This window comes from Silene latifolia, chromosome 1, assembly GCF_048544455.1.
Source record: "Silene latifolia isolate original U9 population chromosome 1, ASM4854445v1, whole genome shotgun sequence".
In the NCBI taxonomy this organism is placed as follows: domain Eukaryota; kingdom Viridiplantae; phylum Streptophyta; class Magnoliopsida; order Caryophyllales; family Caryophyllaceae; genus Silene; species Silene latifolia.
In genome coordinates this window covers 7,649,924-7,668,319 of record NC_133526.1, presented here as the reverse complement: position 1 = coordinate 7,668,319, position 18,396 = coordinate 7,649,924, and the positions used below count along the sequence as shown (strand labels likewise).

Genomic DNA, 18,396 nt, shown 5'->3' with positions numbered 1-18,396 from the left:
AGAAATTAGTAACATGCAATATACACTGTATACTACAATAAAACAAACATAAACAATATATAGTACCTCATTGATTAGGTGCATTCTCATTGATAGTACCTTAGATTTTTTTCATAAACAATACCCTCTCGATCGATGCAAAATTGCAAATGTATATGGTACCATCTTGATCGTATTAAAAGATTTGATATATATGTCCCCTAAAATGAAGAGATCAAATATTGAATGAATAAGAGACAAGGGGAGAGTAGAAAGGTTAAAACTGGTGATAAATGTAAATTTGACGATTACGCATACATAGCTCGATTGCGTATACATTGTGTGATATGTAATTTTAAGATATTAATGCTTGAGATATAGAGGGATTTCTTAACCGCCAAGTTATCAAGGATTGTCTAGTACTCTTATTTCTCCTTCAATCAATGCGGGAAGAAGAGGAAAGACCTAAGTAAAATGAATGAAAACTAAAGTGTAATAAAGTGGGTGAATACAATGAGACGTGTCTCGTATCTTTTGGGCTTAAAAGCATTGTAAATCGAAACACGAATTGGATCGGAGAATAAATATCGATTTTTTTTACCAATAATCATGCAAAATATTTACTCCGCTTAATTAAGATGTCAAATTGACATCTTTGCGTCATAATTCAACACTTTGACGAAGCAAAATGATTTGTAACCTGTTAGACAAAATTAAAATAGAAGAGAAGTGTTACATACGGAACTAAAGTGTATGAAATAGTTAAAGACGATATAGTACAATTTACAAACTTTTGGCAATTGATATTTCAATGATTAGAATATATATAATATATAACTAGTATAGATCCCGCGCAAATGCGCGGTTTTTTAGATAGGAATATTAGAGAATGTAACAATTATACTATTGGTATTTAATAGTGTAAATCCCGCATATTTGCGGTATATATAGAGGTTTTGTTTTTAGTTATTATTTAAATATTTTAAATTGATACATTATTAATTTTTCATATACCTCATCGTATTTCGATATGAGAAAAAAATGAACTATGAACTTCAAGAGGATTTAGTAAAGTTATAAAATATGTTTAATGATTTTTTTCTTTAACATAAAACTAATGATTACAAATAATAAATTTTTTCAAATTATGTTAATGATTTTTTTTTTTGATGAAGCTAATTATATCAGTTTAATATTTTGTTTTATACAAAATGTGTCAAGTCATTCTCTCATATATAATAATAATTAATACATAACAAAAGTTTAGAAATTTACAGTTTATAAAATTATAGTGAATTTATCTTCTTTAATTAAAATATTATAATTAAGATATTTAAAGAAAATACTATTATTTGATTAAAAGGTTATATTTTGATGAAATGATAATAATTTAAAAAAAGAAGTATTTTTGTTTTCTTATTTAGCTTGATACCTTTTGGAGAAAACTTTGGAGAATTTTATTCTCTTAGTATATAGGAGGATTCATCACAAATTTTATACTGTCAAATTTTTATATTTCACCTAATTGTATTTTAATGTGAGAAAAAAAATGTAGTATGTCATGAATTTTTTTTTAACATAAAGTTAATGATTTTATTTTATAACTTTGCTTAATTTATCTTAATGAGTTTTTTTCACGTAGCTAATAATATTATTTTATTGTTTTATAAAGTTTAAGTATGCATTAAGTCATTTTCAAAGAAAAATTAACGATTTTGTATTTTATAATTTTATACTCCTTTTATTTTATTTTTATTGAAACATTATATAATTATAATCTAGAATTTAATAAAAAAAAAAGTCATGCTTTAGGAAAAAGATTATAGTTTAATGGAAAAGTTTTATTTCTTTCCTTATATAAGTAGGTGGAGTTTGGAGGGAAAATTTTTGAGAATTTTTATTCTCTTAGTAGTAGGGGGATGTAAACTATCAACCACTTATTTGAGATTCATGCTACCATTTGATATTGCATATACACCAATATAGAAAAAGAAAAGCCGACAAAAATGAAAAAAGTCATTCAATAGCAAACAAAAATATGTAAAGAAGATACATACCCATAATACCAATTTCATGGAGTGTTATCTACATGTGAGTATATTTCATCCCCCTGCCATTTGAAAACACAAAACTAATAATAAGATTCTAATTAATTCAATATATAATAAAGAAAACAAAAGTTAAAAATTAATTTACTTATCTATGTATATTTTGCATACCAACTTTTTGACTAAAATGGAATTATGATTGTGATATATATAATGGTGAGGGAAAAGCAAAAATGTCATCATTATATATAGGTAATAAAGTTAAATAAAGGGTGTTGCTCATTCATGGACGAGTTTTACTCTATCATGGACGAAAATGGCCATTTTACCCTTTTATTCCAACTCCCAAATTTTCAATTTTCTCTTCCTATATTCAATTTTCCAAATATCATTTTTTAACCGTCTTTCTTTATTCATGAGTAACTCCCATCCTTACTGTATTTCATTTCTGCGGATAATCGATAGAGAGTACCGAGTAGTTTGGTTAGTCAGTATGTTTAACAGATCAAAATTATAAAATATATAGCTAAGCAATAATGTTGATTATTTGTCTGATCATTACATGTAAAATATACCTCGTAGTGGAAATATTTGATTGATTGGTTGACCCGGTTGGTCATGTTTAAAGGATTAGCCTAAGTTATTTTTAGGAAAAATTCAAAATTACTCCCTTATATGTACACTTTTTTCAAAGCTACTCCTTTATAAAACAAAATTTCAAAATTACTCCCTTATAAAGGGCTTTCGATCAAAAATTGCTACAAAGACCCAACTCAAGTCATAATTAGAAGTATTTTCCGACTAAATTCAAATTTCTTATAATTTCCTTCCCAATTTGCCCCTCTTCTTTTTACTCTAATCCCCTCATCACTCTCAGCCTCCTTCTCTCTCCTTACACTCATTTCTCTCTCTTCTCTTCCTTCATCTCACTTGTCACCTCTTTTCTCTTTTTTGTATTCCTCCATATTGTAGTTGTGATGGTCCAGTTGTGCTTTTGTGGTCTTGTAGCTTCTAAGCTAACTTCTTGGACAAATGATAATCCAGGTAGAAGATTTGAAGCATGCCAAATTTACAATCCAGTTACTAAGGCTCGGGGGTGTAAGTATTTTTGTTGGTTGGATCAATCTCAAACCAATTGGCAAAGAAAGGTGATTAATGAACTTGTAGGAAGAAATTGAAGTTAACTATTAGAAATCAAAACGGAATAAACAATTTACAAAGTAGAATAGAATTACAGTTGGACTTACCTAGTTAGCAATGATCGAAAGAGGAGTTGTAATCAGCGGAATAAGGTTAATTGCTTTTAACCCACTAATTTTGGTTGATGATATTTGAGAGTCGATCAATAGTCAATTACGGTAAACTGTAATGAGATTTGTGTTATAAACAAAGGGTAATTTCGTCACTAACATCTAATTATGACCCGAGTTGGGTCTTGGTAGCAATTTTTGATCGGAAGTCTCCTTAATTTTGAAATTTTGTTTTATAAGGGAGTAACTTTGAAAAAAGTGTACATACTTTTGAAGCTATTTCATTGGCTATTGTTTTGAAGCGATTTCATTGGCCGTTGCTTTTATTGAATAAGTTATCTTTTGCTGAATAAATTATTATTGGTTCAAGTTTGGTAAATTATTTAAGTTATAAAATATTGAAATAAGATAAATATATTAGTACTTAATTATAAACTATTGAAAAGTTTTCTATTAGATGGGTAAAAAATTATAAAAAGATAAATATCTTTTTAAGCAGGTAAATGTTGGACCTTGAGCTTAACTTGGACTCTTAATCTGTCTTGGTATATTAAAGCTCATAATTTGCACTATATATACGTATAATATTGGATGGTTTCAATCACAACAACATTAATTTTTATTTTTTTCATTTTATTTTTTTGCATGTGTTGTTCGTACTGTTCATCCTTATTGTGAACTTATTGTTGAAATTTATATTTGCAATTAATATTGTTGAAAATTTGGCATCTTATTGTTTATGTATTTATTGTCTTGTGTACATCCGTTTTTAATTGCTTTATTTACTTTTCAGGAAGGAATAGCAAATCAATTGTTATTGGCGGTCATCAGTGTCTATAGTCTTCTAAGAATCTAAGATTCAACATATACAAAGGTAATTATCCGCATTGAAACTGTCGTACATCAACCGAGTTACGAAAAATATTTCGGTGTTCTTAAGCTTTCTTTTTGTTGCTTCCTAGATTTTTAGGGAAAGCTTTTTTTGTTATCAGTATCCTATTACGCATAAGCATAAAAAGTATATATAGAAGAGAAACTAAAGTTACGGAGTACTGTTCATAATAACTACATATATAACAAGCCTTATATTTAGAAGTATTTTCGTTTTCGTTTGGCTTTCTTCATACATACATATAAGTAACGATCTAATGATTTTTCCTCTTTAGTTGCAGGTCGTGTGGGCACCTGCAATTCTACTCAATTGTCAATTTGGAGCAAATAATGCTTTAGATCTTAGAGTGTATCCTATGTTTTTTGTCAATTTGTATGCACCTCTCTATTGCTGCATATTCCTTTGAAGGTATTTGTGACGGGTATATCAGTCTTAACTTTATGACGGGTTAAATACGTTTATACGGGGGGAATAAGACAAAAGCAAAATACATTGAGAAAAACAAAAGATTTGTCGTATATATACCCGTGGGATGATATTCACCCCGTTTTATCATATACCTTTATCTTAAGATAGACGAGTTGTTAGCTTATTTGAGTTTGGTTAAAATTATCATGAATACGACTAATTCTAATGATACCGACCATAAAATTTGGTTGCTAGCAGCTAAAGTTAAGTGGGACACTATAGTATATTAATCTGCCTTATTAAAGGATGTATAATCTAACCATGAAATAGCTTTTTGTTTTAATAATATCTATTGAGGACTATGACGATACCACGACATATTAAAGTCAATCAAAATTCTCTTCGAAAAAAAAACGAAGTCAATTAAAACAGGGGAAATATATTAGCTCCTTATTCAGTGAAATCACTTTTTAATAACTCAGTAAGCATCCTAATTATCATTTGCACATTAACTAAGTTTAATGTAAAAAAGAATTCCTCTTATAACTAAGTTTGCCAAAATAACATCGTTATATTTTGGTCCGTTTTCATTCTTAAAATAGAAAGGACAACAAATGACTGAGACACCCAAAATGGAAAAGGACAACAAATGACCGGGACAGAGGGAGTATTTGATTACTGCATGAACACAAAAGTATTTCAAAGATACATTATTTTATTGAATATTAATCCACCTTACCTCAGCGTCACTATTAAGATATTACCCGGGCAACGCCCGGGCATGAAATCTAGTAAAGGAGTAATTTTGAATTTTTCCTTATTTTTATAATCAACTACGAATGGCAATAATCTAACAAAAAAAAAAAAAAAAGTGGTGGTTTCACCGATAGACCTAGCCAGGCTCGAAGGCCCCAAAGTACTACTGCTGACATAACCCACCTAAGTAGGTTAGAGGTTCAGAAGTCTTGACTCGGTGTCTGTGCCCCGTCCCTGGGATCACGAACCACCTAACCTAACCTAACCTACTAGCCATGCCATTATCATGGCAATAGATCATTACTTTATTTTTGTTATATACCATTGTCCGTATACTTAATTAGGCAATGTGGGACCCACATTACTATCTAATCTATCGGATTAACAGTCTAATTAGAATTCACATCTCTTATCTATAGTCGTCGATTGGTTCATCCGGTTGGGGTCATTGTTTAAAGGATATAATGGTCAAATCTTACCATAAAAATGATCACATAAGTCCGTTTGAAACTTTTAGACGGAATATGTCAATCTGGGATGAGACGGATATGGGAGTTCTCCTTTACTATTGGAGTTATTTTATTTAACTTTGATAATCAACTACGGAAAAAAGTGTGGTTTCACCAATGGACCCGACCAGGCTAGAAGGTTCCCAAAGTACTCATCACGACATGACCTAACCGAACCGAGTAGATCAGAGGTTCAGAAGTCTTGACTTGGTGCGCATCTGCCCCGCCCTTTGGATCACCAACCAGCAGGTTATTATTTCTTTTTTCTTATATACTAGCCTAACTTTACTTAATTAGGCAACGTGGGACACACAGTGAGATTAGCATCTATCCATATATGCCCCGTCAACCATGGCAATGGGTCGGAATCAAAAAGAGAAACATAAGGCAGAAACGACATTAAGGGTCCGTTTGGATTGAAGGAATTGGAGAGAATGGGAGGGGAGGGAAAGGGAGGGATTTAATTTCCTTTGTTTGGATAAAAAATATGGGAGAAAGGAAATGGAAATGGAAAGGGAGAGAAATGAGAGGACTTATTTTCCCTCCTATAGAACAAATTATAATCTTTCCAAGAGTGGCAAGATTTGGAAAGAAAACATTATTTGGACTCTAATTATACCACCAGCATCCTTCAATCCTCCATCCATTCTTCATCTCCCTCCTTCCTCCCCTTCCATTTCCCTTCATAATTTTTGTCATCCAAACACCCACGTCCCATTTGCCCTCCCCTTCAACTCCCCTCACTCCCCCTCCCCTCCCCTTCCCTCCTAAAATTGTATCCAAACGGACCCTAAAGGATGAATGAAACGCAGCAAAGGATGCTAAAACGCAGAGTAGGAGGAAGTGAAATTTGGAGATCGTCTGACAATGGTGGATGAAGACCAGAATTCAGAAAGGGAGAGGGAAGATGGAGAAGTCAATAAAAGTGATTTAAGAAAGAGATTGGAAGGTTAAAGAGGTGTGAGACTTGTCAAGTGATACAAGTCTACGGTGTGTTTGTTAAGTTAATTTTTATTTTTTTTAAATTGGACGGGTCTAGGGTTGGGTCCGGGTCTTATAAGTTGGACCCATACCCAACCCGAAATATTTATCTTAGACCCATACCCGCTTGGATCTCAAAAATTCAGACCCAAACCTGACCCATTAGGGTCCGATCCGAAGGGTCTGTGTCGGGTCCCCAACCCACTGCCATCCCTAGCAATAGCATAGTGATTAATATTTCCTTATATACTACAATAACTGTGATCAGGCAATGTTGTATTGATTGATTTGAGTCCTTAATACCAGCTACATGTTTTAGAGGTATCCCGACATCAACAGGTGCCAAACAAGTTGTGCATTGATTGCACAAGGCAAGAAGCTATTATAGTTTGAAAAAGAACGGCTGCCTTATGGTTGCCAAATGTTAGAAGAATCTGAAATCGACCTGGCCATACCGAAAGGAGAGAGGTTGCTTACTTTTTTTTTTTTTTTTTTTTGGGTAGAGAGAGGTTGCTTACTTCACAAGCAAAGGAACCCCGTCTTTCCTAAAACCAATTGGCATGAGAAAGCCTCTAAAAGCCAGTAAGCAACTCTCTACTCCACAACCAATGTGGGACTTCACACATGGGTTCCTCATATTCCAACACCAAAAAAGCAACCAAAAAAAAATATAGTCTCTTTGTCCCAATCATTTATTTGCCTTTTTTATTCTTCATTTCTTTTGTGAGGATATTTTAATCAAAGTGCAAACAAATGAAGAGACGGAGAAAGCATCACACAAAAAAGGGCAACCTTCGACGAAAGCATCAAGATATTTGACCCTTCACCCCTGACCAGATAGGAACATATAATTTCGTATCAAATTTAATCGGATATCCAAACGTTTTGAAATTAATATCTATACTCATCGGATATCCGATCCAAATTCCAAACTTAACTTTCAGATCGGCTCGGATAGTAATGTCTCTCACTAAACAAAGTAACGTACAAAAAGAAAAGTTTGAATTAGCAGCTACTTTGTGAATACTTTAGAAGTTTAAAGTCCCACTTCATCATAAGTAGACTTGAATCTGACTAAAAAAAAAAGTAAGAATTCATCTACAACCTACATAGACACATAGTAGTATCATTCTAAAATCTTAACTCAGCATCTACGGGTTGTTACCTCACAATAGATCAAGCATCTCTATCCAGGTAACTGTGGAGCTGACTGCAGGCGATTCCTCAAAAAGTTAGACAGTTTTGCAGTTGCAGCTCGTCCTCTCTCAAGACATCGAAAATAATTCTCAACTGCGATCAAGATAAAGCGCATATGTAAAGATCAGATGTTATACAATTAAGATGGTAAGGTTAGGGAGATAATTATTTATATGCATAGTCATGTATCAAAACACATCAATCAAACTGGCAAAAGATTTGTTGAGAAAAAACGAGACTATGGATCATAGACAACAGAAACTATGTACATTGACATAGAAATATGACATTTCCCAGTAGTAGTTGACTAGTTGCACAGTTGGGATGGCAACGGGCCGAATCTAGGGTAAGGTACACAAGGTTCTACGTCCAAAAAATCCGGATCGGACTCAAGTTTGATCAGACGATTACAAATCTCACTGATCCGGATTACATCCATGATACATTGTCATGCCAAAGTGCGTCTTTGACAGAGAGAGGAAAGACGAAAAAGAAACGGCAAGTCGGCAAATAATAGATAGTAACCTGACATAACCCCATGGGTAACAGACGTGATGATCCCGTGTTCCATTGGTTCATCATTTGTATCTAATGATCCTTGTGGTAAAGCTGATGAAATTGAGTTTGGAAAAACCAAATACACAAATGCCTTCATTGTCTAGCAACAAAAAAAAAAAACTTCAGAGAAACGAAGACAAATCATTTCAACCGTAGCAATGTACATTTATGTCTCTGTAATTCCTGGCTATTACAGCACATATCAGCTCTTCCCATAAATCACATACGGATTAATTTTTAACAGAAACTAAGTACCTGCTCCTCTAATTTAGTTGGATCCAGTATAACTTCTCCTGCTTCAGTCAAACAGCAGCATATGGAAACTGCAGAAAACAAAACAATCCACATCATCAGAGCAAACTATAATTAGAATATATTTTCTTAGTTTGAAAGTGAATATAATACGCAGTCTCTTGAAGACCATCTAGATGCTCTTGAATCGCAACTTCATGACTTGAGCTGTGAGTCTTGTATTAGACAGTATCACATGTGAGGCCATGTGAGATGAAGTCAATCCTTGTGTATTACTCATTAGGTTATAACCCTTAGTGGGTTGGTATAAGATGTAAGAACTTCTCATATAAGTTTCGTGATGAAATAGAAGTAAATAGTAAACGGAAGAAGATAGGACGAAGTCCTTAGTACCAGCTAGATGTTTGAGAGGGATCCCTGCATCAACAAGTGCCAAACAAGCTGCATTGATGGCACAAGGCAGTAGCTAGTATAGTTTTGGTCAAGAAAACAATCTGTTTGTATACAAAATGAGGGCTCATGGTTGCCAAAAAAAGCAAGCAAAAAATAGTATCCAACTAAAAAGGGTAACCTTCGGCAAAAGTATCACGACATTTGACCTCTGACTGGATAGCAGAACTTTGAAATCCTAAACGAAAACTAGAGGGAAAGATTATTTAAACAAAGATGGAAGCAATTAGCAGCAGAAAAGCAGATGAAAAATGAAGAAAACTGATTATATCTAAAACATGGTGGAATGACAGAAAAACACTCATAGGTGGAAGCTTAGCCAAGGATACTGCCCCGTCATCATTGACAACCTGCAAAAAAAGAGAAAACAAACAGCAAAATTAGAACATGAATGGTAAAATAACTCGGCAATTGGAACTTTCTTTTCAAGGATGGCTCATTATACTGATGATTAGTTTCAGCATAATAACTGATTGATATAATCACCATCACAACTTAATTAGAAAAAGTAAAATCCTAAACTCTTTTAAGGATTTGAGAGGTAGTGGCTTGAAAAGACACTTCCCCTGAATTTCACAAGAATTAGTAACAACGTTGAGGAATTTGAACCATTACAGAAAATGTCACTTCTCAATCAATGTCCATGAATGATGGAACAATCATTCTGTATAGGTCTCATGAGCCTATATTAAGATATATAATCAATTCTCAATCAATGTTGATGGACTTGCACAAACTTTGACTCACAAGTCTAAGCTTCAATATCAAACAAAAACATCTAGAGGCTAAAACTTGATAAACTACTTTTGAAAACAGGCCTCCCAACATCATGGCTAGAGCTTTAATTTACTGGCAAAGAACGCACCTACAAACTACACTGCTACAGTGGCCTTCCTCAACAGGATTTTAAATGTTTTGCAGCAGTTGACAAAATAGTCAATTAATGTTTAGAAAAAATGCTAAGACAGTGCACCAGTGCTTTGGAAGTGTCAACATGTGAAATTGAGAACTTACCTGAAGTTCACAAATCATTAAAAAATGGAAATGGAAAAAAAAAATAAAAAAATAAAAAAAATCAACTTTTCAGCACAAAAATGACAAGGAAAAAAGACGAACAACAAACTTTTTCCATCAACTGTAAACAAGACATTTATAAGGATTTGCCAGTTTGTCATGCATGATGCATCGTATCAAAAAAACAGATAAGAATGACAATTTATCAGCAACAAAAACTGCTGAATAAGTGGCATCAGTAGTTTGAATTTGTCAACAGAACTTACCTGAAGTTCAGAGATCAAGTGTAAAACATCATATGCCTTTCAAAGAAATCAAATGTTTTGAGTTTTACAGAAATGTTGACATCTAAAAAAAATTCTAAGAAATCTAATGTTTGTAGAGTTTTACAGAAATGTTAACATCTGAAAAAAATTATCTTACTCCATGCAGAAGAAGACTTGTCAAGCAGGAAAAAAAACTGCTGAAAAAGTGGCATCAGTAGTTTGAATTTGTCAACAGAACTTACCTGAAGTTCAGAGATCAAGTGTAAACCATCATATGCCTTTCCAGGAAATCAAATGTTTGTGGAGTTTTACAGAAATGTAACATCTGAAACAATATCTTACTCCATGCAGAAGAAGACTCGTCAAGCAGAAAAAACAAACCAAAGAAAAAACAGAAGATGCCTTATTTATATTTGTTTTGCAGAATAAACTAGGCATCGACTCAGCGAATAGTCTTCTCTTGATGCAGAGAGGGGTGGGAAATAGAAGAAAAGGAAAGGAAAGCGAAAAGGCACAAACAGAGAAAACAGGGACAACAAAAAGGATCTAACTCCAACAGTGACATGGAACCTACCCCTTAAGGGCGTGTTTGGATTGAGGGATTTGGAGGGAAAAGAAAGGGAGGGAGAGTAGGAGATTTAAAATCCTTTGTTTGGATAGCAAATGAGGGTAGAGGGAAATGGAGGGGGAGAGATTTGGAGGGATCAAATTTCCCTCCTCCAAGCGTAATCAGAATCTCTCCATAATAGGCAAGATTTGGAAGGAAATTGTATCCAAACAACCACACTACATTCCCCCTCCCCTTCCCTTATCTCCCCTTCCCTTCCCTTTCCCTCCACTTTTGCTATCCAAACACACCCTAAATAGTCATAGGCTCCAAGAATCTTACCGAACTTCCTAAGCCACTCTAAGGGTCCGTTTGGATTGAAAGAATTGGAGGGAAGGGGAGGGGAGGGAAAGGGAGGGACTAATTTTCCTTCGTTTGGATACAATATATGGGAGGAGGGAAATGGAAGGGGAGGGAAATGGGAGGACTTATTTTCTCCCCTATAGAATAATCCATAATCTTTCCAAGGGAGGCAAGATTTGGAAAGAAAATGTTATTTGGACTCTCATTTAATTATGAAAAGACTACTTTACCCTTACTAAAAATCTAGACACTCAACAAATATCAATCAACGACATATTCTCCACACTTCTTCACTCCCTATTCCTAACAAAATTTCTAGGGTTTCAAATTGGGGATCTAGGTTTATGAATTGGGGATTTATGATTGCAAATCGAATTCCAAATTAATTCAATCACAAATTCAGATTATCAGGTTCGTTTTCTCTCTTCTATCTCTTCTTCTGTAAATTTTTTTAATACTTGAACTCGAGTTCTATTGATTTTTCGATGGTAATTCGATCGAATTACATATTTAGTTCGATTGAATTACATCTATAGTTCGATTGAATCTTTGGTATTGTTCTTTGGTAGTGTAAAACTTCGTGTTGATTACTATGTTTGCAATTTTAAGACGGTTATATGCTGTATTGAATTTGAATATTATGTTGGATTTGATAATTATGTTGGAATTTTAAGACGATTTTTTGCTGGTATTGAATTTGGTTATTATGTTGGATTTAATTATTATGTTGGAATTTTAAGACGGTAGTATGCTGGTATTTTTGCTGGTAGTGTAAAACTTCATGTTTAGTATTGTTGCTGGTAGTGTTGCATCTGTAATGTGATGGTAAATAGGTAATCGTATTCAAGTTCTTACAAAATCACAAGCTTTGCAAATAATAAACTGAGTCTTTATGAATGTTGTTTTTGTGTTGAAATCAACTTAATTTAATTTATTTCTTTTTAAGATATGGATAGAGACTTGGAGAGTGTCAGAAATGAATTATTGATGGGTGATGATGAACAAAGCGATAAGGTGGCTGATGGAGAGGATGAAGAGAATGAAAATTTAGAATTAATATGGGGAAAAAAACGTCGTGAAATTTGTTGTTCATGTAGTCGCTTATATTGCATATTTTACTTCTTTGAGAACCATTTGTGATCAACCTAAAACTTTCATCAGAAAAAACACTTTGGATGCATACATGAAAAGAGAAAGGAGACGTTTTGAGCTAATGGATGATCTTAAGGGGATGAGCCCACATGCTTTTGAAAGGTTTTGTAAAATTCTTAGAGATGGGAGATATTTATTAGACACAAGACGATCTTCGGTAGAGGAGCAAGTGGCAAAATTTTTACATATTATTGGTCATAATGCTAGGAACATCACCCTTAGCTCCTTTTTCAAACGTTCGGGTGAGACCACTAGTCGACACTTTCACCGAGTTTTGGATGCCATTATATCAATGGAAGATATGTTTCTCAAACAGCCCAAAGGAACCGATATCCCACCTGAAATTCAAAACGATAGTCGTTTTTTCCCATACTTTAAAGATTGTGTAGGTGCTATTGATGGGACACACATTCGTGTGAAAGTTTCTGGTGCACAGGCTTCTAGGTTTCGATGTAGAAAGGGATTTACCTCTCAAAATGTGTTGGCGGCTTGTACTTTTGATCTCAAGTTCTCTTATGTGTTAGCTGGTTGGGAGGGCACCTTTGCTTGATTCTAGAATTGTTAAGAACGCATTATATTCTAGGCACGATAAATTAGTAATACCTCATGGTAAGTACTATACGGGGGATATTTGGTTATATGTTAAAATCGTGCTTGATTACACCATATAGAGGTGTAAGATATCATTTGAAAGAATATACCTCTCGTGCTCCTGAAAACTCTCATGAGCTATTTAATCATCGACATGCCTCACTTCGCAATGCAATTGAGAGGACTTTTGGAGTTTTGAAGAAGCGATTTGCAATAATTGGAAGTACGAACGAGCCTCATTATTCACAGAAGACGGTAACTAAAATGATTTTGGCATGTTGTATCATTCACAACTTCCTCATGGGAGTCGATCATGAATACAACCAGCGCCTTGTTGAAGAAGTAGACCTAGAGCTAGCTGAAAATATTGAAGAGGGAGACCTTGTTTCAAGTAAAGAAGACTCAGTCAAGGCCGCCAAATTTAGGGATGAGATTGCTTCTCAAATGTGGGGGGATTATGTATTATAATGAGATAATTTATATTTCTTTTCATGTTGCTTTTATTGCTTTTACAATTTATGAGATAATTTATATTGCTTTTCATGTTTGAATTTGTTGAGACATCTTTGTTGGTCGCCAAACTACAATTTATGAGATAATTTCTATTCCATTTTATGTAATTTGCTCATTTTGTGTTCCTGTCACATCACTTTTTAAATAATTTCATCTCTTTTACTATCATTTTCTATGTACTGTTAGTATAGAAAATGGGACAACAGAAAAAAATGGAAGCTCCAAGCTCATCCTCCTTGAGATGGACTGATCGGATGGATAAAGTTTTTATTGACGCGTTAATGAATGAAGTTGTTCTTGGGAATCGAGTCGATGGGAGTTTCACTTCGCATGCATATGATAACATTGTTAAAGAATGTTCAGAGAAAATGAATCAACCTCTCACCAAAGCTCACCTAAAGAATCGTCTTAAGACGATAAAGAAAAACTTTAATGATGTGTTTGATCTATTCGGTGCTAGCGGTTGGGGATGGAATGAAGTGACAGCAATGTTTGACAATGAAGATGAAGTTTGGGAATCGCTACTCGAGGTATGTACTTAATAACTATCTATTTCTTTTGACTTCTTGCTGCTCATTTCATAGAGAGTGGATTTTACAGCTAGTACAGTAGTGTTAAGTTCTGAGCAGATTGCATTACTTGTTTTTGGACTGAAATCAGTTTTGATGTTTGGACTGAAATCAGTTCTGAACGAGCCTCATTATTCACAAAAGTACAGCAATACTCTGCAGTCTGCACTTCTGCAATTTCAGGATTCTGAATTGCAATTTCAGGATTCTGAATTGCATTCTGAATTGCATTCTGAATTGAAACCAACTTGCTTTAGATTGCACACGACTAAAATGATGAACTAACCAGAGAAGATTATATTTGTAAGTTGTTACTATGGAAATGAGATTTACCTGATATAACCATTGCACTAGTGTCAATGCTGCACTTGTTAATAGTCACTGAAAGTGGTGACATTATTTTCACTTATAAATCAAACTGGTTACCTGCTTCTCTTTTGTCACTGTGGTTGTGGTTAATAGTCACTGTTAATTGTTGCTGATGATTGCTATCTTGAATCGTTTTCAGAAAAAACCAGAAGCTAAGAAATGGAAGAACACCCCTTTTCCTCACTTTGATTTGTTGGCTAAGCTTTTTTCAAAAGATCGAGCTACTGGTGCTGAATCCGCTACAGCTAAGGAGAAGAGTGTTCACATGACAGCAACTATTATTGACTCGAATGATTGGGGCACGATGGAAGGTAAGACGGGTGATTCTAAAGACTCGGCTGATTCTAAGAAAGGGAAAAAAAGAAAGGCAACTGAAGACGTTTTGCGGGAAGAAATTTCAATCATCAAACAAGGATTGGACAATGTTGCACAGGCTCTTCGAGAGGGAAATGAAGTAATTGAGAAGGGTCGTCCTCGAGTTTATACAAGTCAAGAGGTATTTGAAGAGTTATCAAGGATGGAGCTTGATCAGATTACTCGTAGGAAAGCTTATAGGTTCTTAAGTGCCAAGCAAACGAGGGTGAGAGAGTTGTTTGGGAGCCCACCAGAAGAGCGAAAGGAGTATTTAATCGAGATGATGATTGACGATGAGTGAAGTAACCAGAAAAAATGTAGCTGAAGCTGTAGCTGCTTATATTTAAATAAGTATCATGGTTTTGTAATATGCTAAGTATTGCGGATGTTAGTAGACTTGATTCAGTGTTTAATCTCGTTGTATGTCGTAAGATTTTAGCTATCTAAACACGTATGCTTAAGATTTTATTAAGCTGTTAGCATCTTAACTACTCAGGTGGTTTTTCCGAGTTTTGGAGAGCGATGCTCGTCTTCTTTATAGTTTTTTATTCTTCGTCTCCCTTTTCGTCTTCTTTGTTTTTTGGTAAGGCTTTGATTAGTTGAGACGGTTTTAAGTTAAGACGGTTTTTGGTATAAATATTATGGTGTTAACTTTTTCGTGTGGATGGAAGTCGATGATGAATGGATAGTATAATTAGTCGAGGTGGAAAACTTACGTAAATTAGATGAAGCAATGATTAATTTCCGAAAATCCACAAGAATTAATTCAATTATTGAATTTCTTATAGCTGACAAAAAAAAAAAAAAAAAAAAAAAAGAATAATGATGAAGCTGCTCAAAATTAAAAAGGAAAAAAAAAAAAAAAAAAAAAAAAAAAAAAAAAAGGAATAATGATGATATTGCGTAACAGGTGCAAAGAATACACAAATTGGATGGAAATTCAGAAATTGCAGATGGTGCGTGAGCATTGCCATATATCAACTGTCTTCTCCATATGCTGCCATCTCCCTTCTAACTTAGATGGAAAAGTAAGGGTATTATTGTCATTAGTCATCATTTACCATCAAGCATCCTCCATCCATTCTTCTTCCTCCCCTTCCATTTCCCTCTCACCATTTTTGCTATCCAAACAACCTCAATTTATTTACCCTCCCCTCACTCCCCCTTCCCTCACTCCCCCTCCCCTCCCCTTCCCTCCTTTTTTTCTATCCAAACGGACCCTAAAGACGTACTCTTAGGTCTTCCTCAACTACTAACTACTAACTTGTCATTTTACATCTTCCAGGATTGTCTGAGCAGTGGCTATGTTGCTGGGTTCGTGGGTTGCATGTTGGTCTGAGATTGACTGAGTGGAGGGTACTATGGTCAAAGTGTTCTTTTCTTAAAAAATGGGGAATACCAAATGGCAGAATAAAATTAAAACGAAGGGAGTAGCAGATATCTACTAGCCTGACAAAAATCTGTGATGTGTAGATCCCCAAATAAACACTTAAATGTATATGAATATCATGGAAAAATTACGGACTCATGCCTCTATGATTTATAGTAAAGAACCAAACAAACCGAAGAGGAACCCAAATAAGAATAAAGTGATTTTCCGTTTCTGTAATTCGTGCTTCAATTTTCCCCTCAAGAAACATACCGGAAACTTCACACACAAAAATTGCTTCCAGAATGGACATGACCACATGACAATTGAAAAAATTCAATTTGAGCCAATTTACGACATATTCAACACACTAGCCTAATATCCAATTGAGACTATCTTAGTCAGGCACATCCAGTTAAAGTCTAACAACCAATGCTGCTGGCTTACGGTCTTTTGAAGAGACAACACGAAAGACAATTGATAAAAAAATATATAAAACAATTTTGATACAAGATGATACCACAGCGACAAATAGAGACGAAAGTCTCACCTGAAGAATCACTGAGGTTGTTGTATTTGGATTGATAGTCAAAATACAGATGCTTTGCAAAGTTCTCTTCAGAATCATCTCATATTCCCTTTCCGGTTTCCCTGGGGTCAAGAATCAGTAGTTAGTCAGTAATATTGTAACCCTTGACTGAAAGCAAGTTTCACAATAACCAAACACGGAAATTCATAGTACGTTAGTACGGACACCAATTCTGAAAAATGCATTACCAACAGACTGATCCGTTCAAACAATCACACCTTGGGTGCGCCTTTTGAATAAGGTGAAGCAAGCAAGGCATATTCCTATACACTTGGAAAGCTACAGGCCTACAGCTAGGCATGATAAGTAATTTGGTAGACATGATTGTGAAGCATCTAAAGTTATTCTTACCTGTTTGACCTGTTTTGGGTTTCCAAATGACTTCGATAGAAGCCTTCTCAGGATTCTCATTCTTCTTAGTCCCAGCTTTTGGTCCATAAACTGCTGCTATGACTTTAGTATCTCCTGCAATCAGTTGGGAATTACACATCAGAACATATCCAACGATTTACGCGCAAATACGCTACATCTAAGTGTCCTACTACTATTGAGCTCATCTTACACTCTCTTCATTCTACTATCCTTGCCTACTTTCAACACTTTTTGTGTCCTCCTTCTGTATAATGACACTTTTCGTAAAGTATAATCAACATAACACGATGTATGAAGTAAAACAAACAAACCTTGCGACCAAGTAGCAGAACCATGAGCACGATTAAGGCTACTCCTTGAACAACCATTAACGACGGAATACTGAGCCGCCAATTCAGTCCAGAGGAGGCGCGCGTCCTCTGTATCGGAGACACTATCGAGCAGAGACGGATCAATGGAATTCATAATCCATTGAACGACTGTACAATGAACAACCTCCCATTGACTAAGGAGAAAGTCGTCGTCAGTCGGTTTAGCAATGGACCCGTCACAAAATCCGAACTTACGTCGTGATTTAAGAGACCGACGCATCGAGCGACTCCATTCTTCATAATTATCGCTCCGGAGTTTGATATGGGTGATTGCTTGGCCTGGGCCCTCTTGATTAACAAGAGAGAAAGGGGACAAAGGATCGAGTTTAGTGGAAGCGGAAGCAGAAGTTCCATCATCCGCGCCTGTCATTGTCGAGGGGACAGAGGAGATCAGACGGCAGAGAGGAAGGAAGGGGTTAGATATTTTAGGGTTTCCTGGAGTGATTGTGTGAAGCGTATTCTGTGTTTCTCATTAGCTCAAACCGTCTTGGGTCGAAGCCCATACAAAACATACGGCCTAATATACATTCGGCCTAATAAACCCAATGGTCTCAATTGATGCAGAAAAGCAATCAATTTGGGGATTATTTTTCGCTGGTGTCTAAAGGGAAAGTCAAGCTATATGAGGTTTTAGGGTTTATGTATTTATAAGTAGGCCTGGCAAATGGTCATTCGGG

At 34.9% G+C, this 18,396-nt stretch overlaps 2 protein-coding genes and 2 non-coding genes across 7 annotated transcripts; 1 reads left to right on the top strand and 3 right to left on the bottom strand.

Moving 5' to 3' along the window:
• Positions 1 to 385: 385 nt before the first annotated feature.
• On the bottom strand, positions 386 to 18,198 carry LOC141595984 (exosome complex exonuclease RRP46 homolog). 2 transcript variants are annotated; one of them, XR_012522361.1, is made up of 10 exons: positions 17,660 to 18,198; positions 17,328 to 17,441; positions 16,938 to 17,038; positions 9,610 to 9,630; positions 9,224 to 9,296; positions 8,834 to 8,901; positions 8,546 to 8,678; positions 7,989 to 8,113; positions 2,037 to 2,089; positions 386 to 679 (listed from the first exon to the last, which is right to left on the bottom strand). XR_012522361.1 is itself a non-coding variant. In XM_074415974.1 (8 exons), exons 1-8 carry the CDS (start codon positions 18,087 to 18,089, stop codon positions 8,010 to 8,012), a joined length of 1,044 nt encoding a protein of 347 aa, XP_074272075.1. In that variant the 5' UTR covers positions 18,090 to 18,198; the 3' UTR covers positions 7,666 to 8,009. The 2 variants fall into 2 exon arrangements, 1 of the variants encoding a protein (XP_074272075.1); XM_074415974.1 differs by lacking the exons at positions 386 to 679; positions 2,037 to 2,089 and having other exon boundaries at positions 7,666 to 8,113.
• LOC141622693 (small nucleolar RNA snoR101) lies at positions 10,526 to 10,587 on the bottom strand. Its single transcript, XR_012533066.1, has one exon. It is a non-coding gene; the product is annotated as a small nucleolar RNA snoR101 (small nucleolar RNA).
• On the bottom strand, positions 10,768 to 10,829 carry LOC141622685 (small nucleolar RNA snoR101). Its single transcript, XR_012533065.1, has one exon. It is a non-coding gene; the product is annotated as a small nucleolar RNA snoR101 (small nucleolar RNA).
• LOC141595996 (uncharacterized) lies at positions 11,577 to 15,509 on the top strand. Of its 3 annotated transcripts, none has more exons than XM_074415989.1 (3): positions 11,778 to 11,881; positions 13,918 to 14,256; positions 14,804 to 15,509. In XM_074415989.1, the coding sequence occupies exons 2-3, from the start codon at positions 13,921 to 13,923 to the stop codon at positions 15,317 to 15,319; spliced, it is 852 nt and encodes a 283-aa protein (XP_074272090.1). In that variant the 5' UTR covers positions 11,778 to 11,881; positions 13,918 to 13,920; the 3' UTR covers positions 15,320 to 15,509. The 3 variants fall into 3 exon arrangements, 2 of the variants coding, with proteins under 2 accessions (XP_074272090.1, XP_074272097.1); XM_074415996.1 differs by having other exon boundaries at positions 13,913 to 14,256; XR_012522371.1 differs by lacking the exon at positions 13,918 to 14,256 and having other exon boundaries at positions 11,577 to 11,881.
• Positions 18,199 to 18,396: the final 198 nt, after the last annotated feature.